General features: G+C 36.7%; 1 protein-coding gene across 1 annotated transcript in view; it reads right to left on the minus strand.

Moving 5' to 3' along the window:
• Window positions 1-9,687: 9,687 nt before the first annotated feature.
• The window catches only part of LOC124172462 (zinc finger protein 260-like), a 32,830-nt gene continuing 21,478 nt past the window's right edge, over window positions 9,688-21,039 (minus strand). Inside the window, exons 6-8 of the mRNA XM_046551901.1 lie at window positions 17,818-17,890; window positions 13,850-15,491; window positions 9,688-9,739 (exon numbers count right to left, since the gene is read on the minus strand). Of these exons, the coding sequence (XP_046407857.1) occupies window positions 9,688-9,739; window positions 13,850-15,491; window positions 17,818-17,890 (1,767 nt within the window). The remainder of the gene's footprint in view (window positions 9,740-13,849; window positions 15,492-17,817; window positions 17,891-21,039) is intronic.

Raw genomic sequence — 21,039 nt, forward strand, 5'->3', positions numbered from 1 at the left:
GGCAACATGACATTAATAGAAGTTATTGACGTACAAAAATATAAATATTGTTATAGATTATGGATCAGAGAAAGTTTTCAAATAAATTAAGAAGTGTTTCTATCAATTTTATTTTTTCTCTCGTCTCAGGAACTTATTCTCTCTCAATTTCTAGCGTGCAAACAATGAAATGGCTAGGATCAGCTGGGATGCAGGGTCTACAGTGACGTAACAGGACTTCTGCTGGCACATGCGCAGTTACGAATGAGGCAACCTTACTGTCTAAGAACCTTGAGGTGATACATCCCTTCACCATTTATGGGAGCCTCTGAGGAATAAAAAAATTATTTACATTTCTTGTTTGGAATTGATATATATCATAACTGTGTCTGCTTCAGCTAAAATTTTAAGTGCCAAAATGATGTATAATTCATTAAACGCATGATATTTTTCAAAAGTTTCCCAAAAATCCACGTTTCCAAGGGGGGTTACCCCCACTAACCCCCTTCATTTCCCCCGAAAGCCCTCTCATCCCCACAAGCATATTCCTAGTTAGGCCACTGCTTTTTGGTACTGATATATTGTAATTAGTCACCAAGCCCAGGAGATTACCAACATTGTTTAACCGTTTGATCTACTTTTGATATGATTAAACCGGTAGCCTGAGTGATCCCTAACAACACATGGACATCCGACGGATGTCCGTCGGATATCCAAGGCGGACGTTGCGGATGGGCCACGGATATCCGAAGGAAATCCGGCGATATCCGTCGGACATCCGTCGGGTATCCATATGTCCCAAAATCCGATATCCATAGGACGTCCGCTGCCGGATATTAATACAATTTTTTGCATATTGTTGCAAGAATATACACCAAAAAGATTCCTGCACATGATAGACAACCTTAACAAGGTGGAAGGAGTCTTCATGTCCCAAATCCGATATTCTTGCAACAATATGCAAAAAATTGTATTAATATCCGGCAGCGGACGTCCTATGGATATCGGATTTTGGGACTTATGGATATCCGACGGATGTCCGACGGATATCGCCAGATTTCCTTCGGATATCCATGGCCCATCCGCATGTCCCAAAATCCGATATCCATAGGACGTCCCCTTCCGGATATTAATACCATTTTTTGCATATTGTTGCAAGAATATACACCAAATAGATTCCTTCATTCGAATGATTAATGCTTTAACTGGTGACTACTGATTAAATAAAAAAAACAAATTTGCATTAAAAACTATTTAATATTTCTTATTTTTTCATTTGTAAGGCCTTTTTACATGATTTGAGCTATTGCATTCAAGCAAACTGACTTTCAAAATTAATGTTACGTCTTAGGAATTGGATCAATTTAAATTTAGTGAATCCAAGAATTCGAATGGAACAGGTCATACCCTGTAAGTTCAGAAAAATGATTTCCAAGGAAGATCGTAACATCTTATGCTTTGAGATTTCAATGGTTTGAAGAATCACATCAACAATGGCATTGTTTATAGGTAAAATCAATATACCCAAGCTTCCAACTATGCCTACTAATAAACCTGAGATGATACAATTTCTGGGTTGGCATTTCCGTATCAATGAATAAATTCAACCTTGTAAAGTGACCATAATGAAAAATTGTAGCAAACAATAGTTAAGAATGATTACCACTTGGTTACAGTTAAATATTGACAAGAACCAGATAAAACAATCGTTTGATTCATCATATAAATTTCAGCTTATAAAATTAACAAAAATGGCACTTCTCTGTGAACAAATACAACATGCATGGCTTTAAAAGACAAAATTATTAAACATACATAAGTTATAACATGGAAACAAATTTCATGCTTACATTGGCACAAAATAAACTGTCCATATAGATAAGACATTCACTTAATCTCTGAACTCAAACCCAGACGGCACAGGAAGTTTTCGTACCTAAATACGAGGGTGGACAATCAAGATACAAAAATCGCGCTTAAGAAGTTACTTAGAAGGTTTTGTTTCTTTATTTCCTTTAATGACGAATAAAGATGCAAGAGGACTGGCAAATTCATATGCATCGATAAAATTGTATCTCATCGATAAAACTGTATTCGGTCTGGGACTATTTTCTTACGCGGGTGGTGCCATCTGGTGCCATCGTGCCATATCCTCCTAGAAAGATCACATGTCTTCACAAGCTAGCACAAGGCGTTGGAGATCGCGTCGTTTACGTAACGTCTTACCACATTTCAGGGATTTTTGTGGTTAAGTTTGTGAAAAATAGAGTGTCTGGTAATAGTGAAGTTTCCCTTATTCTTTAATTTCATTCACTGGGCTTCAGAAACGTGTTTGTGAGATATTTTTGTTAAAAATGCCTTTCGTGTGTTTATTGTCGGGATGACGTAATGGAAACTCCGGGACATGGTTCAAGGTTTTAGCTTTCCAAAAGATCCTGAGTTGAAGAAGAAGTGCATTTGGGCGATAAGAAGAAAACATTTCACCCCTACGAAAAGCTGTGAGGTATGTACTCTTTCTCGCTGTAATTATTTGGATGTAATTTTAAGTTAGAAGTGGCTTCGGGATGTTGATACATCAACATCCCGAACTATTCAGTACTGAAGTACTATAGTACTATTCAGTACTAAAAATGGTGATTCAAAATATTGTAGCAGCAATTCTTTTGAAAATTCTTGCATTTTAGTTGTCTTTTTTGTATTAATTCATTCGGTAAACGTGTGGTTAAAGGAGAAACTAGGAATAAGCTGCCAAGTTTATAGGTTCGAATATTGCTTCTTAGCTTGCCCTATGGTGTATTACACGTCGGCTTTCATCATTTCAAATTATCTTATGCTATAGTTTAAAACAATAAAAATATCAGGCATAAAAATATTTACTATATTTACGAGCCTAGTAATTTGATTTCTCATGCAGAAATACCAAAAATTGGAAATGATTTGACCTAATAAGTTACATGGTATTTTATTATTTATTAATTTTAGGTGTCTGAGCTTCACATCGCACCTTGTGATATCAGAAAATAATCTGTGGCCTTGGACGAGAAGACGAGGAGAAAATTCTTGCTGAATTGGAGGTGCCCAGATTGGAGGAAGGTACCATTGCTTCACTGTTACCTGTCGCCAAGAAGACAGACATTGTGGCAGAAGTGACATATTTGTGGATGTGGATTTGATTTGTGCAAGTTGGTGCAGTGATAGTGGACGTTCATCGGAGAAAGTATTGACGATAGTTTGTATGTATCGACCAGTCCTCTTTTAAATAATTTTCTATTCGAAAGAGAATAAGAGTAATTGTTTCGCTAAATTAGATGTGGGATAGAAGAGAAAATTGGAAATATTATTGTGGTTGACAATAGAAAATACATAATATATGTATTGTATTTCTGTGGGTTTTTTCTTTCCTGCCTCTTTAAAATTTCTTGTGGTGGTGACTTCATGCAAAGTAAGTATAAAATCGGAGGTGTGATCTAAGAGATAACATGTTTTATTTTACAAGTGTTTATGCTGGTGATTTGGCAGGACTTTCATATTTTTAATAGGGTGATACATTTACTGCAGTGACCTAGGGACTTTTACTCATCCCAAATAATTTTTCAAATACTTTAGCGCCTGATATGGGTAAGTTTTAGTAGCTGAGACTGAACTATACGTTAATTTTTGCTTGCATTTTGATGAATTCGATCATACTAATATCAGATGTGTCAGCAATCCTGTTTCATCGGCAATTTTTATTTAAAAATTTTATTTCGTCAGGCTTTAGGGTAAGCTTTTTAATGCTCGTGGGCTATGTGATGTCTTATTTAGTGTCAAAATTAATAAGAATTTACTCTCATTAACATCTCAAGGTTTCCAAGTAAGTACGAGCCACTTAACAATGCTGGATGCTGGGGGTGCGTGAATTAGCCATGAGAATCTCATTTTTCGCAGAGTTATTTAAGTGGCCGAGTAAGTTTTGTAAGTTCTCAATGGGTAAATAATACTATATCATGAATTCTAATTACCATGAAAAACTCACAACCGACAAAACTTTGTCGGTCGTGAGTCTTTCATGGTAATTAGAATTCATGATATGGTGTTATTTACCTATTGAGAACTTACAATTCATAATGATTCGTATCAAGGTTCTCGCTACGGTCGGTAGCTATCGATTGTGTTGCGTTCGATACATTTTTCGATCGTGCGAGTTACGATATTTCTAATGTCGACCTAATCGATTGAGATTAGCCTGAGTGCCGTGTTCCTGCGCGCTTCGTATCCAATCGTACGTGCTTAGTAGCGGACATTCACATGCTGCGTACGCGCTTCGTCGACAGGCCGCGAACGGAAATTATCCATTGACGAAAAGCGACGAAGCGGCATAGTATCCCCTTAGTCAATGGGTACTATGTACATACGAATTAGATACGGAGGGTTCTGTGCCGTCTGGGAAAACACTTATGACTAAGTAAATACAGTGCGAAAACATGTGAGCAGAGCAATGCTTTGAAGATTATTTTCACGGAATGCACAATAGTCTAAAATGAGATAAACAACGAAACAATAAACACCTGAGTAAGAGGAATGACAAAGTATTTCTATTCCAACGTTAACTTTTTTAACACACAATGGTTAGGCACACAACTTCACACAAGTTGGGTGCCTATAACATGGTGCATTTTCGAGTAAATTGATGCATTCATACATTTAGACAATGACTCCTACGAGTTAATGTACAGTGTAAACATGCCTTCAGGAAGAATGTGGATCAAAAGATACGAATTATCTTCATCAACCTCCTCGTTACCATTTCCGGGGATTACATGGTACATTTGCACCTCCTTGGGCTCTTCATGCTCCTGCAGTAGCTATAGAATTTTTCTCTTCCTAGTTACGGGGCGGTCTGGAGAGACTGGAATGTTCTGATTCCGGAATTCACACTGTTGTTTTTATCTTCGAAGGACCTCACGTCATTTTCCAGAAGATGTATTTTTCTGCATCCTCTTCCAACTGTAAGGCATTAGCGAATATTTTACTAAAGACACAAATCAATACCTAAATGATAATGATCGGAGAGAGTTAATTGATGGCTATGTCCTGAACTGCTCATTAATTACTATAATTCTTCGACATATTCTCAATAGTTATTCATTGGTGAGAAAAACCCTTCATATACGAGTTCATTGAGATAGAGCATAATACTTAAATGCCATAAAGAACAGCTAAAGAATGGATTCTACTGCGAGAACTGATATTTAAACTTAATCGGTCTGAATGGATTGTATTTTATCACGCAAAGATCATACAAAATATTAATTACACTGAGAAATAAATTAGTCCTGAAAGGCTAGATACACACAAGTCCGATGGTTTACTATCGAATAGAGAAAAATTTTCCGTTTACATACTTACATTTAAATGGTCAGTAAACAGTAGATGGGTCAATGATGCTGACAAACTGTATTCTTCTAATCCCTTTTTGCCAGTCTCCACTGCAAAAAAAGGGATCAATTTCCTCTTCCATGGCGTACGTCAACGTAAATTTGCTTGAAAAATAAGATTTTACAGCACAACTAAATTCACAAAGTCAAAAATACAGTACCTACGAATGTGTACACAAGGTGTACACAACCATACACAACTTTAGTGGCGATGGCTGCGGGCGCTGTAAGTCACATGTTATGGCCGCCGGTCGTTATGGCGCAAGTTTCGAAATACGATTTTCCAAGTCCAAGTATATTTCTCGTTGTTGTTTTCCGCAGTTCCCAGCTTTGCAGCTGTCTCCTGGGGGGTCCGTTTAGTAATAATGCAGGCAGATTAGTTTATCACGTTTTACAGATTAAAAGAGTCATGGCATAATAATACTTGACAGGGAATTAGGGGATAGGGATATGGAAAGGGTTGAGGGCACATCTGGGGAGGCGGTGTTTTGGTTTCAGCGGAGGTTCGTAGTCCCAAAGATTTTTTAACAGTGCATTATTTGTTTTATCAAATGTAAGGGCAAATTTTTCTAGAGCATATTTTAGTTTCGCTAGAATAGAAATACGATTTTTAATCCGTTATTATTAGATAAGTACGTAATGGTTCCAACGAAAAATATAATAATTATCATTGTGGAGGAAATTGGTAAATGCTATAATCACCAATTCCAAACTATAGGTGCTTGTATTCGACAGAAAACCCATATTAATAATGAGCGAAAACCAAAACTTGCAGGAAAAACTTCGAATGCCAATTCGAATAATTTTTGCATTCAGAGTTGCTATTTGTATTCAGTTAGTTTTCATCAATGAATTTGCTGTAACTGCATTGGTATTGTGCAAATCTGAATGCAATAATGGTTACAATTGTATATTATTGTTATTAAAGGTCTGTAACAGAATATCCTATAATCATCCCATTCGGACATTTTTCGGATCATCCGACTTCGGATATCCGTGGGAGATCCGACGGATATCCTGATTGCCGGCAGACCTAGATAGGACATAGCGGACCTGAAACGGATATTCTGCTTGCATTGCTATATGCTTGCATTCGACAGAAAACCCGTATTAAAAATGAGCGAAAACCAAAAATTGCAGGAAAAACTTCAAATGTTAACTCGAATATTTTTTGCAGTCAGAGTTGTTATTTGTATTCATTTAGTTTTCATCAATGAATATGGTACAACTGCATTGGTATTGTGCAAATCTGAATGCAATAATGGTAACAATTGTATATTATTGTTATTATAGCTCTGTAACAGAATATCCTATGGTCATCCCATTCGGACATTTTTCGGATCATCCGGCTTCGGATATCCGTGGGAGATCCGACGGATATCCTGATTGCCGGCGGACCTAGATAGGACAAAGCGGACCTGAAACGGATATCCGTAGGATATCCAGTGTTGTTAGCGATTGTTCACCCACTGTTTTCTCGCAGTGAATAATGGGTTATTTGAATCACTAAATAATCGTGACTTTTATTCACTTTGTATGAATCAATCGCGAATGCCCCATTATTACTGTGAATTATAAGAGACCCTAGTACCTCTATCCCTTAGACCCTAAGTGTTATAGTTTAATTTTTGTTGTTCTGTTGGGAGTAATTGAAAAGACTTTTATCCCAGCGATGAGTGTAGAGCTACACTCATCGCTGGGATCGAGTGATCCATTTATTTACATTTTATTTGCATGGAATACGATATTTTGCGTTCATTCTTCCAACTTAAGCCTATTTCGGAACGTAATGCCTTATTAGTAGAAATTTCGGCTCTTCAGAGTAAAAAATAACAGTTGCGTAAACGATTTTACTCTATTAAATTACTCTGTATTCCTTACCCGTAAGAATTTACGATTTCTTCGGTGAAGGTGATAACATCAAAAATTACCTACAATACGCTTCTACGGAGCCTTTTGTTTCAGATGGCTCGTATTCAAGTGAGTAACCGTTATGTAGCTGAAAAGGTGGTTGATCGATGGCGGATCGAGAATGTATTTTTATGGCGGGAGTTACAAGGGTCTGACAGGTAAGCGGTCTTCTCATACTTGAGATTAAGAACAATGTATATCCATTACGAAATATACTTCTTCTTTTTATTAAAGTTATTTTTATGAAAACATCATTACCTAAAATATATGATAACTACACTTTTCCAAAATGTTTCTTTTCCACAACTTACATTTATTATTATTAATTCGTGATCAATGTCAGATAATCCGGTATGGATTACTTTCATCTTTGCCTTGTATACTCTCTTTCGCCTAAAAGATTTTCTGAATTTGGCGTCTCACCATCTGCGTTCGCGGCCTTTTTTCATATTAATTGGGATTTAACTTTTAATCCCTGATTTTATGTGCAAAAGAAAAGCTTATGAAGACCCTCTAACTTCAACTCTGTTTCTGATGACGCGAAGCATAACGAACGTAATGATAACGGAACCAAATTAAAGATCTAGTCATTTCTTCCCTATTCGCGCTGAACCCGGGGTGGAACCGACGCACAGTAGGCTGAAATCGAAAAAAGCTGGACAAAACCTCGAAAATGGTTTTTTTGAGTATGGAAGTTGAAACTTTGCACAGTTGTTGCCAACGCATTAGTGCAGTTTTTGACGCAAAATGTTTTTCATAGGCTGATTTTTGGTATAAAATACATAGCCTAAAAGTTGAACAAATTTGGCGCAAATTGCCCGCTTTGAATTTTTTTCGAAATTCAGCATGTTTAAACTAATGTCACACCTTTAGTAGTAATTCAATAGCAACAAAAATTTATAAAATTGTTAAACGGTTTGTTAGCATTGATTACCATCAACTTTCACGACTTAGTTGTTGTATTTGTGACCAATACGATACAAAATGGCGGACCCTGTTTTTCGTCGAATTTTTGGGTTTATGTAGGATTTTAAAAAAAGGATCACCGAGTTACCTCGAGATATTTACACCACATATACAACAAAGTATATAGATTACGATAATCGGAAGTGCAGCTGCGACCACCTGCGACGCCGAAATTAAGATCGATTTTTCGAACGTGCGGCACCGCCCGGAGATTTGCTGCTGGCCACGGGAATTGCCGTACTCGACGGATAGTGAATCATTTTAAGCAAATTTTTTGTATAAAAGCTATGATATTTTATTACTAAATTTATTTTCCTTTTGTTATAACCTGATTTATTTACTCTCTTGTAATATTTATAGTCGATGCAGTACAAAATGGCGGACGCTAATTTCAGTAACATTTTTGCCCGTGTTTGGCTATATAAAAAGAAGGACACCGAGTTGCTCTCAGATATTTACATCGTAATTGCATCAAGTCTTTTAGAGTCTCCATCCACAGAAATAATCTGCGACCGTTTGCAACAAACAAAATAAAAATCGATGTTTCTACCGTGCCGCGCAGTCCGCGGCTGCTCCTTGGGCGGATGGAATGTCGTGACGCAGCGTACATGATAAAGGGCTATGAAGTCTTTGCTGTGGTTATGTTTGATTCCAACATAATTATTACTATTTCATTTCAAGTTGGCTTGTGATGACTTTAGGTAAATGAATTCGATCCTCTATCAATTTTTACTGACTAGTGACTATTTACCAAATTCCCGAATGCAAACTAGCTGACTTGAAACTATGACAATTCCGCACGTGAATTGTACCCCTTGGATGGGTATAACGGCTCTATTAGCCTGCTTCTAACTTCAAAGACGAAATAGATTTTACAACCAGCCGACCAGCCCACAGCTGGTTGGTATTTGCCCGTCCACCTCGTACGGTAGTCTCGAAAATGGTATTTTTATGACCCCACGTTGCTCGTGTGCGGTCCCTTATACCTTTTTCGGAAATTCCGTTTCCAGAAAGAAATGCATATATGAATTTAGTTTTGAACATACAGTGAAAGAGGTTCGTTGTGCTGTGGTGATTTTGGATGCACTCGGATATACGCATAAAGAGAGAGTAGTGAGCTAATAACAAAGACATCTCATGCTAAAGGAGTTGACACCTTTTGACGTCTCACTAGCAGAGTAGGCGGCAGTTTTCAAGATACTACAGTTGAAGGAAGGCGTTTACTTTTCAGACCAAATTCGCCAACTCACCAGTGTGAAACCATAAGTCATGGAAAATTACAAAATAAAATTTTTATAAATAAAATCACATTGAAAATTTATTGGAAAGAAAAAAACGTTCCTTGAAAAACACAGTAATTTGCTAAAATTCAAAATAAAATATCTCAATGAGAAAAATTTTTGCATGAAGAAGATCAGTAAGCGTACTTGGTATACATCAGTGTTGAGGGGTCAAATATGCCGTAACTGTAACATTTTAATTGAAAAAAAATAAGCGAACAAACAGGTCTGCATTTTCCAGCCACTAGTTGTCATCCTTATAATATGCAACACTCCTATATTCGTAGGAAAGGCTTGAGTGCATAAGATTCAGGATATGCTTGATGTTTCATCAAGGGTTTTTGTAATGTGAAGCACATCAGTGGTTTGTTTTTTGCAGGCATAACGAGAAAAATGCTACAAAAAATACAAAATACCGCTCTAAATGTATTATGAATGGAAAATACCTAATACTTTTGACTTGGGGGTCAGAAAAACAAAGTACGAATTACTATTTAAATACCTTCAAAAAAACACAGGATTTTGTTTAAATTCAAAATAAAATATCTCAATGTGAAAGATTTTTGCATGGAGAAGATTAGTAAGCGTACTGGGTGCTCATCACAGTGTTGGGGGGTCAAATATGCCGTATGTGTAACATTTTATTGAAAAAAATACATTACAATCGGGCCTGCAATTTCCAGCCACGAGTGGTCATTCTTATGAAATGCAACACTGTTAAATTCGTAGGCCAGAAGGGACTGCATAGCATTCAGGATATGCTAGGTATTTTGTCATGAGTTTTTGCAATGCGCAGAAAATCAGTGGTTTATTTTTTACAGTCGTAATGAGAAAAATGTGAGTACAGTCGAAAACACTGATAAATAGGAGGTCAAAGGATCGGCCTTATTTTCTCGCTTCTGGAGGTTTCTTTCTTACCCTGATTTTAACATAAAAAGGTTCTGGTGAGACACCTCTAATTTACAGAGGTACAAATAAGGGAGTAGGGGGTAAGAGCATGGAATCTGCACTTATTTACTTATTATGTAGGCAATCATGTACACACTATAAAATATTCACAATGTTTACAAAGGAAGCTATATAAATAACATAAAATATAATCTATAAATATCTTTTAGATAGTCCTATGGCATTAATTATTAGTTCTTTCGATCCCATAAATCTCATTAATTTTTTTTCCTTTTTGAAACAACTCTACAACACATCTCGATTCACTGGATTCAAAGATGCAACAATTTTAACCTTTGAAATTTTCTTCTCATCCCAGCGGTGCCAAACCATTTTTCCTTAATATCTAAACCTTGTAACTCCCTTCAGAATGGATGTAAGTTAATGATTGCTTCGCTATAAATAACTTTGCAGTCTTCTGCTAATTGGAATCATCACCATTTACCCAGGTCTCCGTTGATGGGGATTCAAAGAAATGCATTTAAGTACACCATAATCATTCATGCTGAGTGGTGTTCTTTCAGGTTGTGATGTAATTCTCCTTGGGTGTACTCTCTGTGTGGGGTTATTTTTAGGCTTGGGGATCGCTATGATGACTTCAACAGGTACAAAAAGATTAGAATTATCAGGTGTCAACAAAATATTGAAGAATTAATTATTTGCAAGTTATTCTGATGAAAGTGCATCTTTGACAAGCAAGGATGTGTCACACAAGGGTGTGAGAGAAATCACTAGTATGGTTTCAAGTACTCAACCACCAAAACCATTGCATTAGTCTGAACAACAGATTGTGAATGCAAGAGGAAAACTCACCTCATTCCCTTCCTTTTAAACCACCAGTTCACCATGCAAACGTATCTCAACTTTCTCAGATTTCAACGTATCCTCCTTCAAGGAATGCATCACGAATGAATCATTAGAAAAAAAATTGGAACGATCTCAGAAGGAAACAGTGAAATTTGAATAATACTTTATCTCATTATGGTACAAATACTTTTGGGTATATTCACTAAAGGGAGAATTTCCCTGCAGCATCCGAAATTCTGTGCAATAAAATCATCTACCTTCTCATGGAATTTGAAATGTGTTCCTCCATATTCTGTCAAGCAAGTAAAGTTAAGCATTCCAAAGTTGTCTTTACCCTTTGCAGTCCACACAAGAGGAACACACGACACTCACCTTACCACTGCATAATGAAACACTTGCACTCTTTCACAAATTTAATCACTTTTTCCTACATACCTATTAGTCTCTTGCCAAAACCTAATTTTACTGACAGTTCCATCACAGAATAAAGTCTTATATTGCTTTTGCTTGACATGAAACGACGATTTGGTTCCAGGATGATGGTAAAAAAATATCCTACACTTCAGCAGATAAATCTTTCTAATTTAGAAGTTAACCATTGAGATATCCCATGCTTGACACATTCCACATTCCCTAAAGATGATTATGGCTTCAAATGGACTGAATCTCAAGATAGCTAACTAACTATGCCTTTGTTCCTGCAATGTTCCTTCCTTAAATCAACTAAAGAAATAGCCGAATCTCATTTCACCTATTTCTAATTATGTTGCTATTACCTAATTGTTATTTACTGTGATGTATCTTATGTGAAATGTTTTAGAAAAACTTTTGTTAAGCTCTCAGATGTCCTGATGGCAAAACCCCACAAAGTGGCACTGCTGTAGCCTGTGTCGCCTCTTGTCAGAGATTGGATCACAAGATTATTTTGGTTGTCTCAAGGAACCTCTCGTATTGGGAAGTAAGGATTTAAATTCAACTACAGTTGCATCAAAATTCATTACTATTCTCTCTGCATAGTGTTTTCGCTCACATACTATCTTACTTATGAGGTAAACATAGTAACTACTAAGTACCATCCATTTAAAGTCAGTTTACCTAGTATGTGCATTTCATGTGGCTCATCATAAAGTACTTCCTCATACATGTAGTTCTTTTCCTTATAATTTAATTTTCTCTTAATTATTTGATATCTTCCAGATTTTTTTCTTCTATGATTTGATGCCCAAACTTCATGCTCATTGTCTACTAAATGGTTTATTGCTCCAACATTGCTTCAATTTCCTGTCCCATAGCTGTAGTGAGACATATCTCACCTCATATCCTGTAACCCTGTCTCAACGTGTGGCATGTTTACTTAGTGATCGTATTGGTCTCCTATCATGTGGAGGTTGTCATTTATCATTTGAGTCACAACAGTTATTTTTGAAATTTTCTGTGATGATTGCATTCCGCTAACTATCTATATCTCATTGCAACAAACTGTTGTCACTGATATATGGTGCATGTGCATGTCAAATGTCCATGGAATTGTAAACTTCAAATGAATTCATTTCCAATATGTCATATTTTAATTGATATTATTTTACTTTTGTTTTCAGTTATCTTATAAATCAATGACCATGCACATAAAAGTAAGAGTTACCAAGATTTCTCATGTTATTAATTACTTTTGTTTTCAGTTATCTTATAAATAATTGACCATGCACATAAAAGTAGGAGTTACCAAGATTTCTCATGTTATTAACTACCAGAATGCCAATTAACTTAGGTAAATCAAACTAAGGTAGGTAAATAACTTAGGTAAATACAAAGAGTAATTTTGTCATAAGACTACATTCATGAACATAGTTTCTTATGTTGGAGTAGCATTAGTGAGGATAAATTACACTGTGCGAAAGATCAATACTACTGATATCTTTATTCTAACTTCACAGCAGCACTATACCACAGAGTAGGGATATACAGAGATGACAAAATGGCTGAAGGCGGTAATCAGCTCATTGTGCATTTCACCATGTTCTAAATAAGGAAACGTGGCTCGAGTTGCTATCGTTGCTATCATTCGCCAATACCAATTATGTGCGTGCGACAGTGTATGGTGCGAAATTCAAAGCATTCAAGATTTTAGCTGTAGCATAATTAATCGAGATCTCGAATATGGAATACTATCTAGCATTTGAGCATTTGCGGATACTGTTTGCACATCTCTACAAAAAATGTTTCTCTCGTGAGTGTTTTTGCATGTGATTGGAGAGAGAAGAACTCGAATTGAAAGACTTGCCACAAATCTTGCATGTAAACGGTCTCTTGTCTGTGTGTGTACGCAAGTGTTGATGAGACTTTCTTTTCTATTGAAAGATTTAGTGATAACATGAAAAAGATTTCTATCCTGTATGCATATGGATGTGTTGGATGAGACTGTCCTTTCTAGTGAAAGTCTTTGCACAATAATTACATGAAAAAGGCTTCTCTTCTGTGTGTACACGCGAGTGTAGGATGAGTTTCTCCTTTCTAGTGAAAGCCTTTGTGCAATAATTGCACGAAAAAGGCTTCTCCCCCATGTGGGTGCGCAAATGCGTCATAAGGGTTCCTTTAAGAGAAAAAGACTTCATGCAATCACTACATGAAAAAGGCTTCTCTCCTGTGTGTACATGCAAGTGTTGGATGAGTATATCCTTTCTAGTGAAAGTCTTAGCACAAAATTTACATGAAAAAGGCTTCTCCCCTGTGTGTACACGCGAGTGTTGGATGAGTTTGTCCTTTCTGGCGAAAGCCTTTGCGCAATGATTGCACGAAAAAGGCTTCTCCCCTGTGTGGGTGCGCAAATGTTTCATGAGGCTGCATTTAAGAGAGAAAGACTTTGCGCAATCACTGCATGAAAATGGTTTCTCTTGCGTGTGCGTGCGCATGTGTTTAGTAATGTGAGACTTCGAGGCAAAAGACTTGCTGCAGATCTCGCATGTAAACGGTCTCTCCCCTGTGTGTACACGCGAGTGCAGGATGAGTTTGTCCTTTCTAGTGAAAGCCTTTGCGCAATAATTGCACGAAAAGGGCTTCTCCCCCGTGTGGGTGCGCAAATGCGTCATGAGGGTTCCTTTAAAAGAGAAAGACTTCATGCAATCACTACATGAAAAAGGCTTCTCTTCCCTATGTGTGCGCAAGTGTTTAGTTATGTGAGACTTCGAAGCGAAAGACTTTCTGCAGATCGTACACGGATAACATTTTCTTTCTTTGTGCGAACGCATGTGATTGCTAAGACCTCTCCTCAGCGGGAACGACTTGTTGCACACGCTGCAATTAAAAGGCCCTCCTTTTGCGCCTCCTAGCGCGTCATTTCTGAGGTTTCTCGCGCAAGAGGTGGTGGACATTGAGGACATATTCTGCGTGTATGGTTTCCCATCCCCATCAGAACTTCCCACTCGTTCCGCAGTTTTCCTCTCTCCAATTCCACCACAGATTTCTAACACAGGCGCATTTACTTTTTGCATCGCCCCTCGTCTTTTCCTTTTCAATCCCATCAATGTCTCGGAGGTGGACGACTCACAAGAATTATTACTTTCTTCTCTTGATGCGGGGACTGTAAAAGACTCATCTTTTCCCGTAGATGATTCATCATTAGGATCCAAATTGCTGGTACCAGAATGAATTTCCATGTGTTTGATCAGATCATCATTGGTTTTGAATCCATATCTGCAGTGGGAGCAATAATTTAAGTTTTTGTTTGAATTTTTACCATTTCTAGGACTTTTTATGAAGCGATTACTTATCGCTTCATTGTCTCCCCTGACCGCCTCAACTCCACTTCTTCTGCTTTCACCTACTCTGATTAACCTAAGGCTATCAGTGATATTTGGTGCGTCACCTCTACCCCCAAAAACATTCATTGTGACTCCATTTCCACTGTTTCTAGATGCTGGAATGTGTTTCATATAACTGTGTCCATCATCAGGAATTGAGTTAGGCAGTACCTTATCAGCATGATGAGCAATGCCTTCTTTCAAATCTTTGTCCATCACACTCGTTCCATCCCAACATGAGGATGCCACAGTCTTGGATTGAATGTGTGTCACTGAGGCTGATGAACCAATACAGTCATCGTTAAGGTCATTCCATACATTTCTTTCTGCCAGCAGGTATGAAGTTGGTGTTGTTTCTACCAGCACTTGGTCAGGAGTTGACAGCCCTAGAAAAGAAAATCATATTATAATCTAGGACTCACAGATCTAATTTTTTTAAAACCATTTGATAGATAGGAACCTATTCCTTCCTAAACATATTCCTATACCTATTCCTTAAGGAAAGGCAGGCATCCATAATAATTACTATCTTGAAATTGTCGATGAAAAAAGAAATCATCCCCTATACAAATTTGTTCACTCAAAAGACAAATGTGAGTTCAGTAATTTTGCGTTATGCATATTGTAATGTTCCAAAAACTGATATTTAAAATGACAATAATTTTTCATTTAGGAATACTTAAGGAGAGAATTATGTTTTCCTTTCACTCCTATGCAAGTAGATCAGATGTCGGTCTTTTTTGGATTTTTCAATATTGCTACAATTTTGTCCAAAATGAAAAGTCAGGCATCAAAAATTATGTCATATCAAGCTTGAAAATTGCTGAAGAAAAACGAAATCAAGCCCTTTTAAAAAATATTCATTTAAACGACAAAAACGTGTGTTCAGTGGTTATGGATTATACACATCATAATGTTCCTTAAGTATATACTTAACATGGCATAAAATTTTCTTTTGAAAATACTTGAAGAAAAAATACTGTTGCCTTATCCTCCTATGTGAGAGAACAACAATTATCAAAATCTTTAAGCTTTATATAATTTCTTGAATGTTAAAGTTGCTACAGATTTTTCAATATCAGTTTACTTTAAGCAGCTAATACTTTTGAAACCAATAAGTAAATATTTTTCATAAATTACTTAGCAACTGATATCACATATGCCATGGAAGAGGCCACAATTCCTGCATTTTTATTTTGGAATTCACAGCACATTTTTGTTGAAAAAGAAGGAATACATCAACCATGAATCAAGTCTAGTTTACAATCAGAGGTAAGTCTGAGTAAAAAAAATATAATTTGTAAAAAATTAAATAACTTCCTCCTTTTGTCCATTTGAGGATAACAGTAAAAAAAGTTAGAAGGGTAGCGATTACATTATTCCAGGTTGACTACGATATCCATCTAAATCATTTCCCGATCAACTTCCTGATGAGATCCACATAAGTATATTGAAAAATTAGGGATTATAATTTTTTTTATCAATAACAGCAAGCTGCTACACATAAGTTATTAAAATTGAGTTGTGCTGCATCTTAGCTGCATTGATTTGTCTTCTGGCGTTTACTTCTGAAATCCATAATATATCTACTTACTTTCTGTTACAAAGTATTTTCTGACATGATTCACTGTTACACCTAACCAAGCACAGTTGCCAACCCCACAAAAATAAATAAGACAGTGGGTTCCAAAGTCCATGCTAATTTTATAAGTTCGATATGCTAATACCACTTCTGGCCTTGCATTCTCAGTAACTTGTGATCACTAATTTGGCTGTAATTAATGCTAGAAATCCATTTAAAATCCAACAATGCTTAAATAATATACCAGGGTATTAATATTACAAATAATATTAATAAGTACTTTCTTTTTATTTGGGACCGGTTGGGTCCCAAATAAGAAGAAAAAGAAAACCAGGGTAACTCAACCCCAAAAGAGAACTCCGCACAGAGAGGTTTCAAATATTCTTATGCTACCCATAGCACAGAAAACGTTTTCCTTTAGTAGACGCAGGCGGGAAAGAATTCAGAATGACATTTGAGTGTCAAAACTAGGCAAAAAATAGGCAGTGGAGTAGTACATAAATGGGTGAAAAATACCACTGGTGTTGTATATTTCAACATGGACAAATCACATTTCTACCGAAAGAAGTCGGAAACAATTTAATTCAGTCATTTCACCGAATTCCACCCACATGTTTTATATAAATACCACCCTTATTTGTACAGGCACTGGTTTCCCATGCTAAGCACTCGTAATGGATCATTATTAATTAGAAATTTTTGTCTATAACACCAGTCATAAAGAACTCATTTGTTGAAGTCCATTGACTGAACTAGAGTGGAGATCTTATATGAATCTTTCACTGCCATAAATGCAGTATGTCACTAAATAAGAATGAAATTTTAGTACCCAATATAAGTAAAAAATTGATCGACTTCAGCAGAACAAAATATTTTACATTAAAAGGACTTATACTATAAATAAATGTTGAAGGAAATTATAAAATTTCTATAGAATATATTACACTTCATATTATTAGAAATCTAGACCACACAAATGTAAACATAAACGTTCTCTCATATTTAAGAGACATGTAAACTAAATTAAACAAAAGTTACACCTGGATGACTAACTTAGGTTCTTCATCCTTCGAAAATGTTACAACAACCTCTCCACGCATATATAATAGCAAGACCTAGAGTTTACTCACCTATAACCTCAGTCATAGAGTCATTGGTCATTTTAGAATTACCAATCAGTTTTTCGTCCTCTGTAAACAAAGGCTGAAAGTAGGAATCAACTCATTAATCATGAATGCACATAGAATCAGTATTATTTTAATAAAAGATTTTTTTACAATATAGAACTTTCTTCCAGACATACACAGCAATGAACACTTTGTTATTTCTTTCAACAATGAGCCAGACTTTGAATAATGTTCATTCTAAATTGAATAACTGTTCCTTAAGGCCTGGTTACACGGTGCATTAACCCGTACGGGTTAATGTCTAAATGTATGAACGCGAGAATGAACGGAAAAATTCACCGTGTAACCACCCCAAAATGTACAAATGCATGAACGCGTGAACAGAAAATAGAACCTGTTCTAATTTCGTTCATGCATTCGCACAAGTTGATAACAGAGCCACCTGGTGGGAAACGACACATTTAGTTGTCATCTGCAGGGCTATTCCACGGCAGTCTTGGCTATTGAGTAACTCTTTACATGTATTTGTTCATTTGCACTGCATCGTAACTGCTTGAATCCTACCACAAACTCACCATTTGCATCTACACTAATATTCGTATAGATTATCCTTGTATGTATGCCGGACATACCAAGTTTATGCCTATGGTATCTTATTGGTTGTATTATGCCGGAACAAAACAATCGATGAGGTTGTCACAGAGTTTTCAACACGACATTTGTGAAATACAACGGCTATCATACGACTTATAGAACACATTTAAACATAATTTATATCATACGAATTAACGACAATTCTACCTTTTATACGTACGAGGTGGGAATGCGCTGGCCCGCCACAAAAATACGACTCACATTACGCAAGTTCATAAATCGACAAGACCTCTAAACCAACATCTTTTCCATCAACAGCAAATATCTTCTTAACATTATAACCGTCCCGGACAAAAGTAGAACAAAGTATTAAAAATATCTACTCTCATACATCATCTACACTCAGTGAAACAGATGACAGAAAAATGTCTAGTAAACACGGCTTAAAAACAAGATGCGTCTACAAATGTTCAGCCTAAGTATTAACTTTGATAACGGTTTGAAATAAATAGAGTACTATTGAGATATAGCATTAAGCGAGCGATAACGATAAATATTAAATATAAATAAATATTACTGGCACGAAATGAAACAACTTCGGCAACTACAATGAAAACAACTGTTTACACGGCAGCGCAAATGTATTACCAGCATGTAAAATTTCCTGGTCCTACAGGAAACAACGAAAAGAGAATTATTTTCTGGTAGGTATCGTCTGCTTCCTACATAATGATACTGTTTTCACATTTAAATTTTGCGCACTGTAAAGGGAATAAACAAAAACTTAACGCCTCGCGTTACGAGAAAATGTGTGAAAACTTGTGCGAACGCATGTACCGTGTAACCGCTCATTCATGCTCCTCGTTCACGCAAACGTCCATGAATTCAGACATGCAAACAGACATGCATTCACACATTAACCCGTACGGGTTAATGCACCGTGTAACCAGGCCTTTAAATACTGTGCCATTCATGTGATCATTTATACAATTTTTATCGTTGACTTCATTTTCTAATGATTCATACTGAGTGTAGAGTTACTTTTATAGCAGATAGTAATTCCATTACCCAATGGAAAAGTAGCCACTGTCCATGGAAGCGATATACATTAATAACATTACCAACCCTACAAAGGTCATAATTCCTGATTCTTCATTACTTCAGTGGGTACTCGTCAGAATCCCTTGAGAAAGCAACCAGAATCAGTCGGTTATGTTGGGCCATCCCAGTAATTGATGTGGTGACATAGCCCAAAAGATTTTATTCAACAGTAATAATTCCTGTGCTGCAAAGAATAAAGGCTATATTTTGGTACAGGGCAATCTTTTTGTAAAGTTAATATCTGTGTAAACGAAGCAACAGTTCTTCGGTTTTGGTCCTTTAAACAACTAGGAGACGCCATATTTATTTAACAAAATCATTCACTAAATTGTTCACCCAACCGCGGTCTTAACCATGGTCAGTACCACCTTGGACCTACACCATCATCTGAACAGGAATAGGGTGGTTTCCTATTATTTTTTTATTGCCTAAACGAAAGATTATACCTCTGGAGTACGCATTTAACACTTATGGATTTTTATATGACAATATCTATTTTTCGGGATTAAAAGAAGTGAAAATTTTCAAGTGCGCAAAAATGTGACACCTAAGTATGAATGATGGGAAAAGCCCACGTGACTTCATTCAGGTTCCCGCTGCCATCGTGTGAGGTGGCCTTGTGGCGATGATATGTGAGCCGCTGTAATGCAGGCTGCTAGCAGGTAGCAGAGTACCCTGCTAGCTAGTAGTGCTTGGCTTAAGTAAGGATTATTAATACCTTATCAAACGAAGAAAACTTTCCAACTTTAGCCAGTTTTAATAGGTGATTTGTAAGACATGTTTCCCTGAGCTCTGTGCCTCGTGTATGCATTGGTAATCTCAGAGATTGTAATACTCCTATCCACTCATATAAAAACTAGGTCCCAGTTATGTCACATGGATTGGAATCGCATGGGTGCCAATCTGGCCTTTTTCAAATCAGGTTAAAATGGACCATTGCTATACGTCTAAACTGGGATTTCTATAACGAAATAATTTGTATATTATGAATACACTAATGGTGGGTAATGAATTGCACCAATGCCTTTCGTTTTCTACGATGAAGGAAACTACCTGATTGGTTACCTATACATATAACAGTATTTTTAATGCTACCACCAGATTAGAGATGGGTCAAAAAGAACCGAACTGCCAAAACGAACTGTTCACTGAAATGAACCGGTTCGAAAATGAACCGTTCTCTAAAACACCCTGTTCACTGTTCATGTCGGCACTGCACAATTGCTCGTACTCGGTACAGTAGGTATGATCATCAAGAGGCATTTTGAACTGCAGCTTACTCAAGCAAGTGCGTTGTGGGTACAACAGATGGCGGTTACGAGGGAGGCCATCCAAGGCCGCCGAAGTGCGTCGTAGACGACCGAGCCCCTCCCCTTCTTTCTCTACTATTCCCCTCCGATAGCCACTGAACGGTTCGTTCCAGCTAATATTTGAACTGATATTTAAAATATTAGTTCTATCGAACCGTTCGAAATAACTAATATTTGAACTGATATTTAAAATATCAGTTCTTTCGAACCGTTCGAAATA

This window comes from Ischnura elegans (genome assembly GCF_921293095.1).
Source record: "Ischnura elegans chromosome 13 unlocalized genomic scaffold, ioIscEleg1.1 SUPER_13_unloc_1, whole genome shotgun sequence".
Lineage (NCBI taxonomy): Eukaryota > Metazoa > Arthropoda > Insecta > Odonata > Coenagrionidae > Ischnura > Ischnura elegans.